This window comes from Anolis sagrei, chromosome 1 (genome assembly GCF_037176765.1).
Source record: "Anolis sagrei isolate rAnoSag1 chromosome 1, rAnoSag1.mat, whole genome shotgun sequence".
Taxonomy (NCBI): Eukaryota; Metazoa; Chordata; class Lepidosauria; order Squamata; family Dactyloidae; genus Anolis; species Anolis sagrei.
The window spans coordinates 145,959,493-145,982,739 of record NC_090021.1 but is presented as its reverse complement, the minus strand read 5'-3'; the positions used below and the strand labels follow the sequence as shown (position 1 = coordinate 145,982,739).

At 37.7% G+C, this 23,247-nt stretch overlaps 1 protein-coding gene across 2 annotated transcripts in view; it reads left to right on the top strand.

Annotated features, from left to right (window-relative positions):
* Positions 1 to 23,247, top strand: part of PLCB1 (phospholipase C beta 1) — a 608,906-nt gene that overhangs the window by 472,273 nt on the left and 113,386 nt on the right. For both annotated transcript variants that reach the window (XM_060785726.2, XM_060785732.2), the window contains exons 12-16: positions 7,002 to 7,084; positions 9,971 to 10,055; positions 13,064 to 13,241; positions 19,743 to 19,813; positions 22,997 to 23,093. In XM_060785726.2, coding sequence (XP_060641709.1) covers positions 7,002 to 7,084; positions 9,971 to 10,055; positions 13,064 to 13,241; positions 19,743 to 19,813; positions 22,997 to 23,093 — 514 coding nt within the window. The remainder of the gene's footprint in view (positions 1 to 7,001; positions 7,085 to 9,970; positions 10,056 to 13,063; positions 13,242 to 19,742; positions 19,814 to 22,996; positions 23,094 to 23,247) is intronic.

The window sequence follows — 23,247 nt, the reverse complement described above, 5'->3', positions numbered from 1 at the left end:
AGAATAATTTGTTTGGTGTGAACTTCTCCCTCCCGTAAATTTCTTCTTACCCTTGGAGCAGCAATCTGCAGAGGTTAGTGTGTATGACACATCACACACCAACCATTTTAGTTTTTCCTGTGTGCGACTATAATCTGTTCAGTTCTATTTCATGAAGACTTAAAATACACAAGGGATATGTTTCTTGAAGCAAGATGGTGACTACTATTCACATAAACATTTTCACATGAGCTTAATAGCATCTTCTTTGTTGCAAGTTTAGCAATTCCCCTGTCAACATAAGTCTCATTAACAATTACTCAACTCTCCAATTTGATCTTTGCTTCCATGGTGGTCCTTCATGAATCTGCAGGTCTTCATGTTTATGCATCTTTCCCCCTTTTCCACCAGTGCCATGCAGTATTTATTTTGATTTTTCAGGATGTGTTTCTGACAGGCAAAAATGAATAAAAGAAAGAATGGAAACATTCAGACCTAATTGCAAAAAAAGGCACTTCACATTCATAACACCCTTGGACACTTGACTTCTTTTTGTGGAGTCTAAGCAATGCTCATTCACTATTCCATGAACAATGATGACCTTTCCTATGTTGTTTCACCTTAGAGGCAAACCATCTGATTACCTTCAGAACTGGGCAGCAATTGCTGCCCTTAACAGTTAAGTTTTCTTCCTTCCCTTCCTGCTGTTCTTTGATGCCCATTTTACTCCATGCATTATACTCATTAAACATGGAAGATTTAACTAAGTTCCATATAACAAACAATTCTGTATCTGTGGGGCAACAGAGGTAGAGAATATTACCCATGTACTGTTTAGTTGTATTTTGTACAACTTTGTACAAGAAAGAGAGAAATCAGGACTAGGATGCAATCTCTTCCTAATGTTCTTTCTATATACACTGGAGGAGAAGTAAACATTCTTTCCATATAAGCCAGTTGTCCTTAACATGCACTTTAATGCAAGAGACTAATGATCAGAACAAACTTTTAAAAGATTCTTATTTAATGAAGCCTGGCAAATCAAGCTTGTTATGTAAATCTACTGAAGAAAAGGTCTGGTAACTATGAAAGGCACAAGTGAAGAATGTATTTAAGTATTTATTAGAGCATAGATCATAAAAATAGTGAATAGATTTTTCTTTGGATTGTGCCATATGTGGAAGAAAATAAATGGATACACTTGAAACAGAATTGTGAAGCAAGGGGAAAGGCCTTGTGTGATTTGCTCTAGTAAGCTAATCAATACCTTTTTTACTACAGGTATGCAGATGGATTTTGAATTTCATCAGCCTTTGTAAAATAACGTTGTTACATAATATAGAGTGGTTCTATTGTTAATTCTTCCATGCGAACTCCTTAGCCCATCCTACATTACTGTGCTCACTTGAATGGAAAAATGTGTTCTATTGAACATAGTGGAATTTAACGCCCAAATAAATATGCTTAAGATTTCATGATTAATCTCCCATGTTGAATCTCATGCTTTAAAGAAATTGTTTTGACATACTGTTAGAGATTTTTCTTCCTGTTGAGTTCTAGATGTTAGTATTCTGCATTTAAAAATTATAAGTCTTCCAGTTTTATTATTCTACAGGAACAGTGTAACACTGTGCTTATTTTAAATTTCATTATTGTTCACTTTTGATGCTTTCAAAATTGTGTCAGATGTAATGCCCAATACTAATCAGATGTAAGAATCATAAGGTTTTCTAAATGCTGTTGAACCGCATCTTTCAATATTCGTCAGTGCTGGGTTGCTGGGAGTTAAAGTCCTACAAGATATCCTTTCTACTCCAGCCCAAAATCTAATTGCTAATTCTAGCTACAGTAGATTCACTATATCAAATGCTGAATGGTAGATCAACACTTAAGTAAGTCCTGATGGTTTTAGGTACTAGTAGCAATTGGATTTAGGTTAATCTTAGGAACATCTGGTAGTTTCATGTCTTCACTCCCAGTGAAGACATGATTTCTCACTTTCTATTATAGTAGTGACTGATTTTACAAGTAGCACCCAAGGTGCCGAACCTATTTTCTGAATAAAGTTCAGCACCTTGAATTGCTTTCATAAAACTGGGAGTAATTCTTGTGATGCTCAGCATAGATAAACTCACTTAAAGTAACAGAGCTATTGATTCTGCATGATGCACATAGGTTAGCTAAATTCTCTCCTTTCCAAAATGAAATGAATGCTGAGGAAAGCGCCTTCTCCGTTTAGGCATCCCTTTTGTGGTTAAATATAGAAACTTGCCAATCAAAGACACAGTAGCAACACACAAAAAGGAAATGTAAATTTACTCTTGTTCAGCAGAGTTCAAAACAGCAAAATACGCTTGTGGCATTGCAACAACAGTATTCCAGAATAACAGAACTCACATAGTCTTTGTATGCAATCATACTAACACAGATGGCATGGCTTCTCCAACTTCCATCCCCAGAGAGTGAGCAAGGAAGCATCATGTATCCCGGAAGAAACCCAGTTATATCCCACTGGAAGTAGCCCTAACTAACTTGTCTTAAAGAGTACATTCATATAGCCTGCATGAGTCACCTTCGGGCTGAAATGGGCGGGATAAAAATGGCATAAATAAATAATAACTACCAGAATGAGTCCTTTTCTCCTAACACATCTGGTGCCGAGAAGATAGCAATCCCACACAAAACTTACTACTGGTTTTACAGAAGCCATAATAGCCTCGTCCTTCAGATTCCTCCCCCAGGGCAGGATTTTATGTTTTATATTTGTAGTGCCAGAAAAAATCCTTTTTTGTTCTTTTAGGTTTTACAGGATTTAAAACCATTCTGGCAGTTTTTATTGACTCATCTAGAATTATGGTTGGCATTTATCTGCTATTTTGCTTAGTGTTTAATTTATTGGTTGTGATTACAGTTATTTTACCATTTTACCAATCCTAGTATTAAAAGATTACATTGATTTGTTTGGTACAGATTTTATCAATTTTTGCCCTGGTAAAATGTTAAGTTTTGCAAGACAAAAAATATAGTTAAGTTTTGCAAGACATAAAATATAGTTTATAAATATAATCTATTGATATGTACACCTTTATGAGACTTATATGTTTACTTTACTTTAATTGTAGCATTTAAACATCGTCTAAATGCAGTGTATAAAAATACTTAGGCTTAAACACACATTACATGACATTTTGAGGATAACTTGAGGTCTTCCCTTGTTTTTATAAACCATTTTGTGGGATTCTGTAAAAAATGTCAGGATACTTGAACCAAGCTCATTATAGCTCCAATTCCATTAAAATTTTAAAATGTTGTCTGTTTGCAGTTCAGTTTGACAGCCGAGCCATACATTTAAATAGCAGAATCAAAAAGTACCTATAACAATCTTCTGTGAATCAATTCAGTTATCGGAAATTGATCATTAGTCAGCACATGGGTCAACCAGAGCTGTCTATATAATTCACATTTTCCCCTTGATAAACAGATTTGAGATGTTCTCCGCATAAAACTAATGGAATCTCATCTTGATGCAACTGGCTCTCTTCTTGTTCTTTTAAAAATGTTAACTGAATAATACAGCTAGCTGATATATGAAGAGCCATGCATATATTTTCCGTCCCCTTATTTTTCCTAAAAAATACATTTTAGAGATGGTCTAGAAGAGTACAATTCATAAAGAGCTGTCATGGCAGTTTTCTTGTCATAGGTTGTGTTGATTTTATGATTTGTGGGTGTGTTTTTTTCTTCCTTTCCCTGGCAGAGTTGCATTGTTAGCAATGTATTTCCGGGCCCTGTAAGCTTCCTACAAACTTGCCTAACACCATTAAACCCATCAGTGACAGTTAGCCATGTCAAACATGTCTTGTACTTAGGCTCTCCCACTGCTTATTGGTATCAATACTTTACCTTCCATGTAAAGCAAAAAGAAAGCTAATGGCTGGTTGATGGCTCCTTAACAGAGTGAAGTAAAAAGGAAGTTAGAGCAATGTTGGATATTTCTCTGAGATGTTTTGACTGGGGAAACTCATTAGCACTCAGAGGAGGAGATGCATACTTTTCTCTGCCTCATCCAGTGTTAGTTCTCAGTGTGACAGAGCAGTTGTAGTAGGTTTTTTGAATTGAGGAAAAATATGTTTGGAACAGATGCAGGCAGAGTGTAGGAGAAAGTGTAAGAACAAATTCCAACTTTAGTTTTAATTATTATTTTAATTATCAGTAATTTATGATATTTTTAATTTTTTTTCTCTTGACAATATAAGTTTATTGATCTTAATTTGTATTGGTTTGATTTGTGTGTTTTTGTTGTCTGCAGCATTGAATGTTTGTCTTTCTGTATGTAAACCGCTCTGAGTCCCCTCGGGGGGAGAGGGTGGTCTATAAATAAAGTTATTATTATTATTATTATTATTATTATTATTATTATTATTATTATTAGAAACACAAGATGAGTCCACAGCAGACATTCTGCTGGCTGTTGTATTGGATCACACGTCAGACACTTCCCAAGTGTCTAGGACTATGTGATGTATCAGCGAATAATGCGTGCAGATCCCAGTAAGGTGGCCTTCTGCAGCTGGCAGATGGTAATCTTGTAAGCGCCTATTGTGTTCAAGTGCACTTCCCAAGTGTCTAGGATTATGTGATGTATCGGCGAATAATGCGTGCAGATCCCAGTAAGGTGGCCTTCTGCAGCTAGCAGATGGTAATCTTGTAAGCGCCTATTGTGTTCAAGTGCAGGCCAAGGTCTTTAGGCACTGCACCCAGTGTACCGATCACCACTGGGACCACCTTGATTGGCTTGTGCCAGAGTCTTTGCAGTTCGATCTTTAAATCCTCATATTGTGTCAGCTTTTTCAGTTGTTTCTCTTCAATCCTGCTGTCACCTGGGATTGCAACATCGACAATCCACACTTTGTTTTTTAACACGAACGTGAGATCAGGAGTATTGTGCTCCAAAACTCAGAAGTCCCAGAGTAGTTTGACATGTTCATTTTCTGTAACCTTTTCTGGCTTGTGATCCCACTAGTTCTTTGACGCAGGCAGATGGCATTTGTGACACAAGTTCCAATGAATCATCTGAGCAACGGTGTTATGCCTCTGCTTGTAGTCTATCTGTGTGATCTTCTTGCAGCAGCTGAGGATGTGATCTATTGTTTCATCTGCTTCCATGCAGAGTCTACATTTGGGATCTGTCATCAACTTTTCAATTCTAGCTTTGATGGCATTGGTTCTAATGGCTTGTTCTTGGGCTGCCAGAATCAGGCCCTCTGTCTCCTTTTTCAAAGTTCCATTATTTATTTGTTTGTTTGTTTGTTTATTGAGTAAAGGCCCTTCTTGGCAGGTGTTTAATTTCGAGAAAGAAAGTGGGATTAAAACCCCTGGTACCTAAAGGAGTGTCTTCACATGGAACCATTAGTCTCGGGAAATGGTCTTGCAGCATCCAGAAAGGTTTGGATAATGCAGATTAAAGGCCTCATCACACTTGACATATATCCACTTCAATCTACTTTAAATGCTATGACTGCCTTCTGCAGAATTCTGGGGTTTTTCAGTTTAGGGAGGCCCGAGGCTTCTCTGGATGAACAGTTTAAAGGCTCCTCCCTAAACTACGAACTCAAATATTTTTGCAGGAGGCAGTCATATCATTTAAAGTGGATTAAAGTGGATAAATGTTCAATTGTGATGAGGCCCTTAAGGGAACTGCAAAAGGTACGGGACATCCGCTGGAATTTTTCTTTTAACCATTTCCCCTTATTGGTGCTCTGAAATATGCTGCACCTCATTATTTATCTATTAATTATTTACTATATTTTTACCCCTCCCTTCTCACCCCTGAGGGGGGACTCAGGGCAGCCTCACAAAACCATCATAAGATGCCGACATCATAAAAACAATCAACAATCAATTAAAATATTAAAAACGGTAATTAAACAATTGATTTAAAATACGCCTGTTAAATAAATGCTAGTGCAGACATAACAAAATGCACACAAGTAGATCTCTTGTTATTATCTCTCCTCACTATCCTGGTACCTTTAAGTTTCGCCTTTGGGGTCACTTGCCTGACATGCTGGTGCCTACTGTGTAAATTCAAGCTGTGTTTAATTTCAGAAATATGAGAACAAAAAATGGATGAAGAGAGTTCTCTCATGGAAATTGCTTTCTTCTCATACTTCCATTTGACTCCATCTGTTTACACCCCCCATCAGCCATTTCGTGATTATAAAATGAGGATAAGCACTGGAGCAGTCTATACTATCGTATCACAAGGAACTCTTGTGTTTTCTTTTAGTGCAGGGATATATAGTGCTGCAATCATGGATTTTAAGCAAGCCTTTTTAATCACGTGCTTTTCATGCCATCCTACAATCCAGCATGCATTTTTGGTGCATGTCATCAAGCCACCCTCCTTTCATCCACTTTCTCCTGGAATTTAAGACCTGTGTAGAAAGGGCCAGATAAGCATTCTTTAGGAAGTGTTTCTGTGCAGCCACACTTACTTGAGTCTGTGACTATTCTTTTTAGGCATTTAACCTACATCAAACACAACCCTGACATGTTTCAGCTTAAATAACAAAAATGTATTGAAATGTAACCTTCCTTTGAAATGCACAAAACACCATCAGGCAATACACGACTCTTTTAATTATGCAAATATAATCCATAAAAGAGGTAGCTTTAGGCATACAGTTGTGTCCTGTGAAGGGGGAATTCTCAGCGCAAGCAACTGTTTGTTCTTCTACTGGCAACCACAACAGTGGAATAAGAGAACATCTTGGCAACATTTGAAGATTAGAAAGCAAATCAAGCTGAGATGAATTGTTCCTGGCAGTTCCTTGATCCTTTTTTTGACTGAAAACACAGAAAGGAAAATATGTGGCTATGCTTCTGATATTCCACCAGAGTGCTTATGTTTAAATGTTAAATCCCTTTTATTAGAATGTGGAATGTGTCCTCCACCACAACCACACACATAACACCCCAAAATCTCTGTGTTAGTTATTCTTCTGTTTTCTTCTACCTAGGAAGTAATAGAAGCTATCGCTGAATGTGCATTTAAGACATCTCCTTTCCCCATCCTCCTCTCATTTGAAAATCACGTGGATTCGTAAGTAATTTAAATGTTTATATAAATATTATATAATGTTGTAAGTAACTGATGTCATTAATATTGCAGTAAATGTGGCATATTGACACTGTTTGATGCTGCTTACCTACAGCCAGGTTTTAAAAACAGTAGTTTTTAAATTACTGTTTTGTAGTTGATAGAGACCAGCCTATCTGCTTAAGTCAGGTGTGAGTAATTTTTTAAGGCTCTGATGTCTACACATTAAGGAGGACATGTTCACATAGTGCTCCAAATTGGTGTTTTATTATTTATTTATTTATTTATTTACTGTATTTTCTCAGCCCTTGGGCGACTCAAAGCGGTTAACAATAGCAAAATTCAATTCCCAAAACATCATAAAACAGTGTAAAAACAATTAAAACAATAGCGTAATAAACAATCAATCAATTTAGAGGAAAACCTTTGTCTTTACAATTTTGAGTTGGGTCTTTGAGAAGAAGACAAGACTATACTCTCTCTCTACCAACACACTGATACTATATCAGATCTTTGAGGAAATGACTTAAATTTTCTCTAATGACTGTAGAGTTGAACAAGATTTCAAGGATGTGAAAGGTGATGTGAAACCTTCTCCCCCGTCAATTAATCTACTCAGGATCACTGGGAAGAAAAAGACCAGAATTATGGAAAGTCATCTCTTTGAATTGTAACTCTTGGAATCTACTTGGCCTGCATGTATTATGACCAAATTGTGGGAAAGAGTTTTTTTAAAACCTCATCTTCATGCTAGCAATCTTGCTGAGAAAGAAATCAAGAGAGGATGACTCCTTTTCTTGCATTCTCAAGTTCTGATGAGAGTCTTAGTTGCAATATGGAGGATGAAGGGAGAGGGGAAAAAACTGAATATGGGATCATCTTTAAGATTAAAGGTGTGTGTTATGAGCTTTCGTGCATAGAAATTCACTTTTTTAATGCAATATGGTGTGATATTAAAACTTCAGTGTTATATATATATATATATATATATATATATATATATACATACATACATACATACATACATACAGTTGTGGGAGTGGGATAGGATCTCAAAAGTTGCAACGTATGTCCCTTGCTCTAGATTTTCAGAGAGCGAAATGAGGCCAGAGTCACTCTTGTGTACCTCATGTCCCAACATAATTGGGCTTTCACTAGCTCTTATCAAACAGCTGTTTGTTGGTCTGGCAGGAATCCAGTTTTGCTGGGAAACAAGATATGTAGGATTGATTCATCTTCTACTTTAGACATTAACATGACACTAGTTCTAACATCCTGTTATGGGTACAATGTCATTGGGCATTTACAGAAGGTTGTATTGACAGATACCAAGGTCTGTCTGTTGCCCCTGTAGCTCATGGGTTGACTTTGTTTTAAATACTTTCTTGGTAGAGTGATGGTGTAGAATGAAATGTGACTATCTTGCTCACAAGACAGAAATCACTTCCTACAAGATTTTCTCATAGTAACTTGTTTAGAGTATAGGGACAACTGCTAGAAGTTTAGAGTCAGCCCCTTCCCCTGGACCTTGGAGGGCCTCACTATCTCTATGCTCCAAACATATTTAAAATCTTGAATTTCTGCACCCAGTTTTAACCCCCCCCCCCCCCCCTTTTCCCTAATTTTACAACCGAGAGATGCTTTTTATCAACTGGAAGTGAACCACAAGACATCCTTTGATTTACTTACGGTACTTTTTATGAATGAGCACCTCCAAGGTCACAAATGTCCTGGCGCCCTAGATAAAACAATCCCATGCCTTCTGGGCAAGTATGTGGTAATAGAAGACAAAAATGGGGGTGGGGATCTTGGGAGGACCTTCTTATTAATTAGGCATTTTAAACACGATGCATGGGACTGATAAAATTGTTCGGTCTATGGAAACAGGATTAACAACAACAACAAAACGACAGAAATTTGGATAAAAAAATCAAAATAAATATATCCCTAACTTCCAAGTTTTTAATTGATATGCACAATTTTGAGAACCATAGAAGTCAATAAGACAGGTTTGGGACTTATGTATGTCTGTCCCTAGTGATACATTGGAATGAGGTGTTAATTTCGAGTATTCAACTCCTCTTAGGGTCTATGGAAAAAAAATTAATTCAGCTGTGACTCCAGAAGACTTAAATTTAACCTTATGTGGCTGGATGTGGACCAGACTTTTTCGTATTCCTAGTGTAAATGAACCATTCAGCACAGCAATATGTTTTTTCTTCTTCTTCTCAGCAGGGCAAAATTATATAAAAGTTCCAATCCCCAGTGCACACAGCATTGTTCTGCAAATTTTGTGTCATCAGGATGCAATATGCATATTAATTGTATTCCCTTTTGGTGTCCTTATTTCACCTACCAAAGTGTGTTTTTGATTAATGGCAATTTGTAGTTCCAGTCATGTTCATCATGTAGCCTTGAGGTTAAAGCTAAAATAATAAACAACGTGAAAGGGGAAAAACACATCAACATGGATTCAATTTCAAAACTGTCTTTCAAGAACTGATTATGAGTAGCGATGTAAAGCAGAGAGTGAAGGCTACAGTAGGAATTGCAAAGTTCTAAGTAGAGTAAAGTTAGAGCAAAACATATAAGAAAAAAATATTCTGTAAGGATTTATATTGTTTGCATATATGTAAGGGACCCCCCCCCCTCCCATCTTTATAACTGCATATGACTTGTAATAGTGATGTATGAGCAATGTGCAGTCAGGGCTGTGGCAGAAGTCAGAATAACAGCATAATGACTGTAGAGCATGGAGAACAATTTAAACCGATAGGATCAGAAAATTATACCTCTTCATCTGGTTAAAGGATATTACATTTTCCATTACTGACACTTTCAACGCTATGAATAAGCTGCATTTAATTGTATGCTTTCTTCACTTTTCAGCCCCAAACAGCAGGCAAAAATGGCAGAATATTGCAGATTAATATTTGGTGATGCTTTACTGATGGACCCCTTGGAAAAATACCCAGTAAGACAGTTTCCTTTTTTGTTTTGTCTGGTCAGACTTTCTTTTTAAAAAGTGTCAATTTACTCTTTTTTCCCATGTTTTTTTAAAAAGAATTTGTAATATAATGATGGCTATCAACAAATGCATGTTATATAATTTTACAGAATTTATCCTTCCACAATAGAGACTTGCAAATGCAAACCACTTCTTTTTGTTCCCTATCTCATTCCTTCTTTTCATTCCCTATCTCCTTCCTTCTCCGAATTGACAACTAATTTGTTGTTTAGTAGGAAAAGAGACTCTTCCAATGATTATAGTGTGCTTGTTCAAATGTGGGCTTGGAACTAAAGTGGCATTATTTGTTTTTGAATACTGTTTTCTTTATATTATCAAAGAAGTAAAGAGTTATATTCTTAAAAAGAAATATGATTGCAACATTACTCATTGTAATTTTACATGTAGTTATGGATTTAGGATCTAAATGATCAATATTTTTGTAAAAAAAATGTATTCAGTAAAAAAAAACTCCACAAATGTTTACATAAAAAGTAGAGCAACAAGATAGAAGCATTAACAATAGTTACATGGGGCATAACAATAGTTCCATATGATGTAAGATATGTTTTCATGATTTTCAAATGCAAAATGAATCCCTTTCTCATTATTTGATCTATGGATCAGTAGAATATGTCTCATATCTTCAATAACCTTCTAACCCTTATTTCATTTCAAAAATCTAGAAAGTAATGTTACTAAATTTATTTATTTATCGTGTCATCAGCAACCATTGTTGCTCAACCAGAGATGTTACTAAATAAAATGAAGATAATACTACCAACAAATGTTTTCTTACATATTATTTCTGCCAACAAATCAAACCATGTGTTTATCTAATGTAGTCCTTGCTGTACTTGGCTCCCTGTTGCATTCTTTCTCTCCAAAGACAACTGAACATAGGTTGAATCAGATTCCCCTGCATTACTAGAGCATACAAAAGACAGAAAATGTGTTCTCACCAATTTAGATGTCCAGATCCTTATGAGGTGTCCTCTGTCAAATATTTGAGGACAGATGGGAGTCCAAACTCACTCTTGTTGCTCAGGAATCCTTAATACAGGCAGTTATTAAATAGCTTGACTATGTTCTGTCCTGCCCATATATAAAAATAATAGGTGGACAGTACCATTCTTCTCAGAAAAGGAACACATCTAAAGCTAGGGTTGCTTCCACATGAGAATTTCCTTTGGAATCATCACAATTCATTCCGTCACAATTAATATTTCCCTTGTTTATCTCCCTGCATTATGTCTCATCAGGAAAGTTCTGCTTTTCCAGCCAAAATAGAAGAGTTTACAACCTCCACAGGTGTAGATGCCTTTAGTGTTGCACTTAAGAGCAAACTAAAACAGGTTTTGAAATTGGTATTGTCCTCTGGGGAAAGTGCATTTGAAACATCTTCAATATAGCTTCACTGGTGTCAGCTATTTGTATTACACCTTTGTGTTATTTTTATTTTTAAATAGCAGAAACACACCTGTGCAGATGAGTTAAGAACTTTTTAATGATACCGCTAAAGCATTTTGCCCAGTGATGCCATATTACATCATGACATCCCAGGGTAAAATGCTACAACACTGTAATTAAAATAGCATTTCACTGTGTCTACACAGGTGTGATTTTGTGCTGTTCAAAAGAGCAACACATACACATGCATATATTGATGAGAATAAATTCCTTTCCAGTCATTCCTTTCCGCTCCACTAAATAATTATACCTCTAATTATACCTCTTGTTATTTGTTGGTTGCACTTTACCGCATTGAATGTTTGCCACTGTCTGTATGTTGTTAACCACCCTGAGTCCCCATTGGGGAGATAGGTCGGGATACAAATTATTATTATTATTATTATTATTATTATTATTATTATTATTATTAATTTACTGACACAAAAGCACAGTATGTCACAGCAAACAAGATCTATATGCTGGATTTCATATCACAAAATCACAAGCCGAATACTTTCCAAGCATCTAGGACTGTGTAATGTATTTTCGAATGATGCGTGCAGATCCAAGTAAGTTAGTCTTTTGCAGTTGACAGATTGTGAATTTGTCAATGTTTATTGTTTCCAAATGCCGGCTGAGATCTTTTGGCATGGCACCCAATGTGCAAAACCACTGGGACCATCTGTACTGGTTTATGCCAGACCCTTTGCAGTTAGATTTTGAGGTCTTCATAGCGGCTGAGTTTTTCCTGTTGTTTTTCCTCAATGCGACTGTCACCCGGTATGGTGACATCAATAATCCAGACTTTTTTTTCTTTTCCACGATCGTGATGTCTGGTATATTGTGTTTCAAAACTTTGTCAGTCTGGATTTGAAAGTCCCATAGTATTTTTGCATGTTCATTTTCCACAACCTTTGCAGGTTTATGATACCACCAATTCTTTACTGCTGAACAGTGTGGCAAATCCATTGGAAATACACATAGAGCAGAAAAGCACTATTTAGTGATCTTAATAGATGACAGTAGAGACCAAGTGTGGGCCAGATGCCTCCGTTTTCGCTGCTCCATTGCTCTGAAGATGTCAGCATCCTATTGCAGGAACTATTTTAGCAGGCTGCAAGTGGTGATTCATTACTTTCTATGTTGTTTCTGGAATTACAAATAAGGTTATTTGTGAGTAATTCCTCCAAAACGGCTTGGAAGAGTCTAATCTGTACCCAAGAGGTGACAGAGAACAGGTGTTAAAATATTTTTTTCATGTTTTCAGAGATTTTATGAGTTTCCAAGGATAACACAGCATCTTCCCAAAGAACCACATGTGGCCTGGGAACAAAATGATTGTCACCCCAGTCTAAGCATACTTTAAGTAACCTATAGATATTTTCTTCCTGTAGTTCATTGATACATGGTTTCTGTTTCTTAATTCCACTATTAGTAGATGGGAAGAAGCAAAGGCTTCTAACACTACTGAAAATGGAGGCTTAAAGGGACACCATTATTACTAATCTCCTTTTTCTTATCAGCTTGAACGTGGTGTTCCTCTTCCAAGCCCAGCAGAGCTGATGGGCAAGATTCTGGTGAAGAATAAAAAGAAGTCCCACAAGTCTGCAGACGGAGCCGCAAAGAAGAAACTCGCAGAACAAGCTTCAAATACATGCAGTGATGCATCCAGTGGGTTTGAACCTTCCTCTCCTGGAGCAGGTAAAAATACTCATGGCACACAAAAAACAAGTAGCTGTAATCAGGATTCCCAAAAAGAGTTTGTAAATTGCAGGTATTTGTAATTAAATATATTGGAAGTACAAGGATAATGTTTTGGATATTTAGGATAACATATTGGGCATGATGCAAAGATGCATTTCTAATTGTCTCCTCTCCTGGAGCAGGTAAAATTGTCATGACACACAAAAATCATTAAAGTAACAGATTTCCCTGGAGGAGATTATAAATTGCAAGTACGTTTAATTAAATATGTAGGGAGCATTTATGATAACATACTGGGCATGATGCAAACACCTGGTTCTAATATTAGTGGTCATAGCTCCCCCTTAAAAATTCACTTATGGAGAAAGATGTTTTAGTGTTGTTGGGGTTTTTTTTTGGGGGGGGGGGTTGCTTTTATTGAGACATTAAAAAAATCTGGCAAACAATCTAGATAATGTAGATTAGTATGTAATTAATGCTTAGTAAGGGTGTTTCTAGTGGATGTAGCAGAAGTATACCTTATGTATTAAGAAAATAATCTCTACAGTTTATGTTTTTGTATTCTTGGGGATGTCCATTTGTAGTCTTTGAGTTAGTTTTTGTCAATAAATAAATTTATTTGTAACCTGCCCTATTTCCCTGAGGGATTTCATAATACTTTTTGTAAAGATAATGATGAAAAAAAGAAAAAAGTACTGAGTGTGAGCATCTGGAGCAAGAAATATTTTGTATCCATGAAGGAAAAAGCTGCTAAGTTATGGGGAGAGTTCCACAAAGAGACTTCCGCTAAAACACATGGAGGTAGACTGAATTAGTATATTTGTATTTAGTCTCTATCCCTGCATGACAGTGCAGGTCACATATGGAAAACCCAAATAAAACCTTGGATTAATTTGAAGGCACACAGGAACCACCATACATTCTGCAGCTATATCCTCATTACTGACCCAAAGTCACAAGTTTCAAGCAGCATCACTACTCATACAATAGATCACATACCTGTAGGTGTAGTGTTACATTCATAGCTATGGGTTTTCCTAGTTCATTGCTTTAAAGCATTGCTTTACAGCATTTTTTATTTATGCAATGCCTCTGACACAAAATAAGTAAAATCTAGGTCATTCATAATATGTACATCATATATAAGTTGCAAAAAAAAATCTCTAACAAAACTTTAAATGTCTGATTAACATTATTTGATTACAGTTTGGGAGAGCTAGGAAAGTTGTTTTCAGTGGTTGACTCTACACTAGTAGGCTAGTGGTCAGTCATTCCAATAGGAGCCCCCGGTGGCGCAGTGGGTTAAACCCCTGTGCCGGCAGGACTGAAGACCAACAGGTCGCAGGTTCGAATCCAGGGAGAAGCAGATGAGCTCCCTCTATCAACTCCAGCTCCTTATGTGGGGACATGAGAGAAGCCTCCCACAAGGATGATAAAAACATCACATCATCCGGGCATCCCCTGGGCAACGTCCTTGCAGACGGCCAATTCTCTCACACCAGAAGCGACTTACAGTTTCTCAAGTTGTTCCTGACACAACAAAAAAAACGTCATTCCAATGTAGGAAATAGCATGGAGCATGAAGCAAATCCTCATTTTTACTACTTCAATATCACTCCCTTCTGTCTGAATGCCTCTGCCTTGTGATTTCTGTCTACCTTATGCCAGTGTGTCTAATCCCCTGTAGTCTGTTTCCATGGGAGCAGCATCCTTCTTTTGGATGTCATATAACATAAATATTGTTTTAGAGTTCTCACTTTCTAGTATTTGTTCAAAAGGTTGTCAGGAAATTCTGCCTTTAATATCAACACCAGCACCCACCCCTTCTACCACAAAATCAGTGTCAATTTCCACATCTGAAGTTTGTGGTGACAATATTTCACCTTCCTCACAACAGTTCCACAGAAGGATAATTACATTATTTCAAGGCAGATAGAACTTCAAAAGATGAGTCCCCTTTGCTTTTTGCTTGAATACATTTTAAGAAATCGTGGGCTTGGTTTCCTCTTGCCCATAGAAATCCACTTCTAAATTAAAAGGAATTCTACCCAAGGGTGGGTTTTGTTTTTCAGAAATTTTGCAAAGAAAGAAAAGGGGGAGGAAAGAAGGAAGGAATTATGAAAAAATGGGAGGAAAATGTGGTGGTCAAAAATACTGATCATTTATTTTGGCTGTTATTTATTTATTTATTTATTTATTGTGGCTGCTTATTCATCTCAACTAAGGGATTATTTACACTGAAAAATAAACCTGGACCCATGCCAAATGGAAGGCTGTCAGTTTTCATGACACACAGCTACATCCTTTGAATATCTTGGGGATTTTTTAAAATCAGAAATTCAAGATTATCCCATAGCTTCGGCACAGCCTGGATAGCTAGATCTGGTTCAGTTAGACCCAATCTGCTGTCCAGAGTGGACCCAGGTGCCATCATCCTTTCTCTTCTTCCTCATCATACAGATACCCCATTATGATGTCAGCAGAGGCATCAACAATGAACAGGCATTTGCCCAGAGCTCCATAACTGGCTAGGAGTGTAAGCAGTGACATAGGGAGGATAAGGTGTGTGCCATCCCAGTGGAGTGGATGCACTCCTGTGAGATGTGAACAGCAGCCCCGGCTTTGATGGCGCCAGATCTAGGGCTACTCCTGGGCATATTTACAAAAAAGTGTGAATTTTTTGTTAATCCTTGTAAATCATATCGAATTCATTAAATTCGTACTTACAAGGAGATATCTGACACGTGAGCATGGCCTGTGCCAAAAACTTAAGAATCCAATACTTTTTTGTTTAGATTTTGTAAATCTCTGAAGCCTCCCAAAGTCAGTGTTATTTTCAGTGCAAGGAAGCTAAGCAAAGCCAAAAATGTCTGCCTTTCCTCTTTAAATTAATGGCCTCTCACCATTAGGAGAGAGAAAGCAGGGAACAGTGTTCACTGGGAAAAAGACTGAGAAAGCACAGAACTTTGGGAAATGCAGTTTGGGAAGACAAGGAGCACCATGCTAGAGAATTCAAAAGGCTGTGCTCTAAACTACATTTCCCAGAATTCTGTTTGCATCAAGGAGAGAGATTTGTCCCTCCATAGCAACAGCCAGCCAGAGTTCCAAAAAATTGTTGAATCTACAAAGAGGAGGACTAACCCATACTAAAAAGTAAATCAATGCTGGGCTGGAAATAATTCTCTAAATGGATCGTCCTTGGGGGTCCCTTCCAGCTCAATAGGGGAAGCATATTAATTAGTTTAGAGACTGGATGGTCATCTGTCAGGAGAGTTTTGATGGTATCCTTCTGCATGTAGAAAGGGAGTTGGGCTAGATGCCCTTGGGAGTCCCCTCTCAACTCTAAAATTCTATGAAATTTTTAAATTGGTTGATGTTGGTTTCTATAGGTTAATATGAGAGACATTAATAAGATAGCTGTTGTGACTTTAAAAATGATTTTGTCAAAAATTAAAAAAGAATTCCCTAAAATCAGTAGATGTATGAATAGTTCTGAAAGTTGGGTGGAATGCTTCCCTGTTATCTTGTGTCATTGTAGAGACAATTTAAGGATATAGCTTTTGTAGTATTTTTTAAAATGTTGTTTATAAAACCTTTGAAAATTCCCCAAAATCCCTGGATAAGTGAAACATTCTGAAACTTGATGGACTAAGAGTGGTGAATGAGTTCTACCATTGTAGCAAGTTGCACCCCAATAGCTGTACAAATGATGAGGAAAGGAGCCCCTGAAGTTTCCCCAATTATAGCAATAATTTTGTTACTAAAGTAATGAATTTTTCACTAACTATACTTTAGAAGCACTTTCAAAAAGAAACACCAACACCCCCTACATTTGTAATGACTTTTGAAACTTTTTTGTATTCATCACACATGCCAAATATTTACATTGGGCTAAAAGACCTGGGATAGACGAGTCCTAATATACAGATTCATTATTCCTCACCAGGACAAGTAGCTGCTGAAATTAACATAGCCAACTTTAGGAACTGACACTCTTATTGTTTGTTTACATATTATTATTATTTGTTTTCAAAATTGAATTCAAATTAAATTCTTTCCATTTTTACCTGTTTTCACTAATCATCTATATTTAAACTGGAGATGATTGTATTGTGGCAGCTTCAGCTTTGCTTTTTGGAAGAGCATGTAGATCAGCATTAGAATATAGTTCACCCTCTACAGCATTCACCTTTAAAGGGAAGCGGGGACTAGGGATTTGAAAAATCTTGATTTAATTGTATTTCTCTGAATCCCAAAGACAGTTTCTTTGGTTACAATATTTTTCTTCCTGCACAGAAAGTTGCACATCTGGTTCATATAGATTATTTTTCCAATTGTGTTTTTGGTATGCCTTTTCCAGGCTTCATACATTCTACAGTCGTTTTTCCCGTTGACTAAAATATGTGTACAATTATCACTTCACATTTTAGTATAGCATTTAAGGTTTCAAGTGCCAGCATAGTGTAGTGGTTAAAGTGTTCTTATAGGACACTGGAGGACCTTCTACACTGCCATATAAAATCCAGATTATCTGCTTTGAACTGGATTATATGGCAGTGTAGACTTCTATAATCCAGTTCAAAGCAGGTAATGTGGATTATTTGCTTTGATAATCTGAATTATATGGCAGTGTAGAGCCAGCCTACGAGACCAGTGTTCTAATCTCTACTCCACCGTGGAAACTCAAGTCACATTGGGCAAGTCACATTCTCTCCGTCTTAGAGGAAGATAAGGGCACACCAGCTGCTGAAAACCCTGTGATAGGTTTGTCTTTGGGTCACTATTAGTCAGAAATTAGTTGAAGGCAACAGCTATCAGAAAGCCCTTTTAAAATATGCTCCAGGAGCAGGAAATGGACCTTTCTGGCATTAAAACTTTTTATTTTACATTACTTTAATGCCTGATTTATTGCTTCACAAATGTGCTGCTTTTTTCAAACAAGATGTGCTTTGTCTTCCAACAAGTCTCAGGAATTTTCATCTTTGTTAGAAATGTCACAGACTGCTGCCAATCATAATACATTGGTACTGCCCCAATTTAAGGCAGTAGCTTCCTGTGCCTTTTTTTCTTCAAGTTTGCACATATTTGATATTTGTGTTGCTTCCTCTCCTCCATCCATGATGACAGTAATGATTTCTGACTTCACCAGATACTGCAAAAATAAGTAAATAATATAATATGTTCCCATTCCACATATTTGTGACATGAAGTTAAAAACAAGGTAGTCGAGGGGGAAATAAATAAAAATCTAAAATCCATCTTTCTCGAAGTATAGCACTGCAGACTATTAATGAGGTCAAATTTCATAAGCATCCTTCCAAGTCTGTTCATTAGCTATATTTTGCTACACTGCCTCTTCACTCCAAGGCTTATTTCAGAATAATGAGAATACCACCACTCAAGAAGATAAGTTTCTGTTGGATTGTGATCATTATTAGGCCATTGTAAAGGCCATTTCACAGTCGACATACGGAAAGATCCTGCCAGGACAGAGTCACTCAGTTCTGATTCTTTTAGCAAAGAAGAGGTTGAATTCATCCCCTTCTGCCAAAAGGTCTGGAATAGATCACAGCATTTGTAATGGTGGTACTTCACTCTATAATCAGCATTTCTTCTAGTGATAAGATTTCCGGACACAAATCATGTTCAGCGTCCATTATGCCAGATTTTGTAAACCACTTTCTAAATTAATGCCAAATTTGTGGGTAGAGTGACCACCTTTTCACACAGGACAATCATCTGTGGCAAGGACTGGTACAGGGCAGTCTTCCCTGTGAATATATCCTCTATTTAAGGATTTTCCAGTCCATGTTGGCGCATAGATAAAGAGAAACCTTTAGAGGGAGATTTGGGGTGTGAAAGTTACCCATCCAACTCGAGGAGTAGACTCAGCAGAGTTGCAGGTCACTTGGGTATTTTCTTCCTCACGCAAGTAAGAGGTATTGTGATCCTGTTTATCTTGTAAAAAGGATCCAATAGTGCCTCCATATGTGTAAATATGCACATTCAGTCTCCTCTTTGAAAGCGATGCCTAAGTGGCTTCTCTCTGTGTGTACACACCTTGAAGTCATCTGCCAGTTTTGAGTCACCCCATATATTTCATAGTGCTTTCTTAGTGAAGAAGAGGTTTTCCTAATTATTTTCTCTGAAATATAACCCACAGCACTTAGCATTTTCTGGTCATCGGTCATTCTTCCAAGGTTGACCCCGCACAGTTTCCAAGAACAGATGAGATCTTATGCCTTGAGGATTTAGGCTTAAATAATCACTTACTTATGGCTATATATCATCATGATGATGTCCTCAAAAGTGTGAAAGTGATGAATGTTGAATTTGAGAAATAGTTCATTATACTAAGAAGCACCCTGAGCGTATGGTGCTGTCACTGCCTTTGAACCAAAGCCATAACAATAACTGTTTAAAAGTGTGTATGTTGAGGAAAGGGTTAGCTATACTGAACTCTCTTTTGTTTTTGTTTTTCGAATTAAAATGTTGCAGGGGAAGCAGAGATTGAAAGTGACGATGATGACGACGATGACGATGACTGCAAAAAATCATCAATGGAGGAAGTAAGGAATGAATCATTTGGAAGTACAAATTGTCCTGGCTTGACTGTGTGAAACCATGTTTGCATCTTGGTTCGTATGACTCAGTATTGTGCTGCCACCTTGTGGATTCCCAAACTCCACCACTAACTTTGAGATCATCACCACTGGGCAGTCAAGACTGCCTGGAGGTGGCCACAAACTGTAATGACTATAATTGAGACATATGGCATCTTCAGTGGCCCTAGCAGCCCCACACTTTGAGTTAAGGAATCTACTCTTAAAGATGTATCTCCTGCCCATGTTTTATGTGATAAGCAGTACTTTTTCAGCCTACTGTTAAAACCATATGGGTTCAGCAGAAAGAATTATGCTGTAGCCATAGTCTTGAGGGAGAGTGGAAAAGGAAACACATCCATACGAGAAGAAATTTGTAGCTGGGATCCACTGAGCAGATTGCCTGAAAAATGAAGCATTTGTATGAGCCCACAAGGATTTATGCACTTGATTCAAAACAGTGGCCGGCAGATTTTTACAAATTTTTGGAGTATTTACCCAAAACAATTTTACTATGTCCTTTTCTCTCTCAGTTATTGTTTCTAGCCATTATATCTTTTGTTTTTGATTTGGAGCCAATCCCCCCTCCCCCTCGACCACCACCACCTCAGTAAAAAATGAGGTGCGTGTTTCTGGCAGTGCATTGCCCACATTTTCAAAGGATCAGCACTTTCACATGCATCCTATAACAAAATGCCTTGTAAATTATATATAATGTTCATTTGTGGGATTAACATAACTCAAAAACCACTGGATGAATTGACACGAAATTTGGACACTACACCCCTATCAGGTCAAGGAGTGACCATCACTCATAAACCCCTCCCAAAACATAATGGAAAGGACTTAAAACCCACAAAAAAGCTAAATGATGATACAACACATGTACGAAAATGACAGCTTCCAGCATTCCCTAGACCAGGCCCTTTAGGAGAGGAGGATGCTCTAAATGCACTGCTTCCAAGCTGCAAGCTTGCTTCTCCTTGGATTTCTTTGAAAGCATCCCAATCCCTGCATATTTCCAATTTCCTATTCCTAGACTGCAACTTCCAGCATTCCTCCAGATAGATATGATATATAGATTAGATACAGATAGATAGTAGGTCAATAGATCAATCAGGAGGACTGCTGGGAGTTACAGTCCAAGAATAGGTAGAGAAGGAAGAAAGGGGGGGAGGGAAAGGAAGGAAAGAGGTAGGGAAGGAAGGAGAGAAGGAAGGAAGGAAGGAAGGAGGGAGGGAGGGAGGGAGGGAGGGAAGGGAGGGAGGGAGGGAGGGAGGGAGGGAGGGAGGGAGGAAGGAAGGAAGGAAGGAAGGAAGGAAGGAAGGAAAGAGGTAGGGAAGGGAGGGAGGAAGGGAGGGAGGGAAGAGAAGGAAAGAAAAAAGGGAAGGAAGGAAAGGGGGAAGGAAGGAGAGAAAGAGGGAGGGAAGGTTGGCCACAGCAACACGTGGCAGGTACATATAATCTTGCTAAAAAGTATTGTTTAGAATGTTCAATCTAATCAATTCACATCATTAAAAACTGTGAAGATTTGCAGTGTACTTAAAATGACAACCTCCTCTGGGAATCACTGCACCCCATCACACCATTTCTCCTCCCAAAAGGACAGAGTAATCCCTTTATTATCTCACCTCATGGCTTTCATCTTTCTGGTTGACAAGTCAAGCAGCACAGCAGTCTATTCACTGAACATCTTCCCTGGTGAGAGATGGGTGAAGTTTCCCAGATCGATTCCAGTGGAATTATAGCTACTTGGATTTGCAGAACGCTTGGCTTCCTTCTTGTCCCTGAGGGAAGGAGGCTCTGAAAGCTTATGCTACTAGCTTCATTCTCTCTTTTAGTCTCTACAAGATCCCTTTGCATACAAGAAAGATAAGCATAGAGCAAAACCAAGTCCTCGGTTGTAACACCAGCTAGAAACTCCTGACAGTAATGCAGCCAGGCTTTATCATGCCTGGTTTCAGTATTGTAGTTATTGCTGTATCTTCTGATATCATCTAGTCTATGTGGGATTGAAAAGGTGAGGATCTGTCCTTGAAGGGCAGTTCCCACACTGCCATATAATCCAGATTATCAAAGCAGATGATCCACATTATCTGCTTTTAACTGGATTATATGAGTCTACCCTGCTATAGAATCTAGTTCAAAGCAGATAATCTGGACTATTTACTTTAATAATATGTATTATATGACAGTATAGAAGGGGCCTCAGTTTTCCATCCCAGATCCAGAGAATAAGAAACTGGAGGGAGATGTCTTTTTCTCCCCCTGAGAATAACCATAATCATCATAATCATAATCATAATCGATGTGTTCTTAATTTAAATTTTCAGTGTTTTGTGACTCTAAGAGCCGTTCTTCTGTTATTAACCAGAGGACTACAGATTGTGTAATTTTTGTACCTTGTTCACCACAGGAGGCACACCAGCATCAGAAGATAATGCAGGTCCCATTAACCACTCATTCTCCTCTCATTATCATACCAATCTCTATCTTTTCCCTACACCTTCCTTCTATTTTCATTTGGTTAGCCTAAGGATCTGAATCTTGTTTTGATTCATTTACAACCCAAACCACAGTACGGTGTACTAAATTCTAATTACTGTAAGTTGCTTGGGGAAATGAAGTACATATGAAACTCAGGATAAATAAAATAAGTATCTAATTTACACATATTTCCACATTATTATAGCTTTTTAAAAAATATGTGGTATGAAAATATTTAAATATGGTGCTCACAATATATGAAATAGGGATGGAGAAAAAGAATGTGTTCCACCCCGAGGAAGGTAAAATGCACCTTAATTTTGAGTGGGAAAAAATGCATTGCACTGTTTGAAAATCTAGAAAGTGCTTGAAAACATTCCTGTATTCACAGCTAATTATTGTAGATATTTGGATGGATAACGGGGGACGACTGCAGCGGCATCCAACCCATTCCCTCCCACTCCCAAAAAATGACATCATCTCCTGTAGAGGGTCTCCAAGTCATGTACAATTCCACCACGTACCCTTCCCGCCCCAAAGTTGCATGGCAATTCTTGTATCCGTTTTTAGGCGTCCTTAGGAAAAAGTGTGCATAGGGATGCAAAATCGGCCATGCTCTCTGTTGGCAAAACTGCTATTGATACTAGTCTACTTTTGTTCCAGGGGACAGCCGGAAGTGAAGCTATGGCTACTGAGGAAATGTCCAACTTGGTGAATTACATACAGCCTGTGAAGTTTGAGTCATTTGAAACTTCTCAAAGTAAGTAAGAAGTACTGGTGACATCATTTCTGTCTCCTTCTGTCCCCCCCCCCCCCCCCCCCAACCTTATCATTTTGGAAATCAATCACTCAAAACTTCTTGTTAAAGAATTTGGCACTAAGTGAGGTGTGAGGTAGGGTCACTTTCTTTGAGT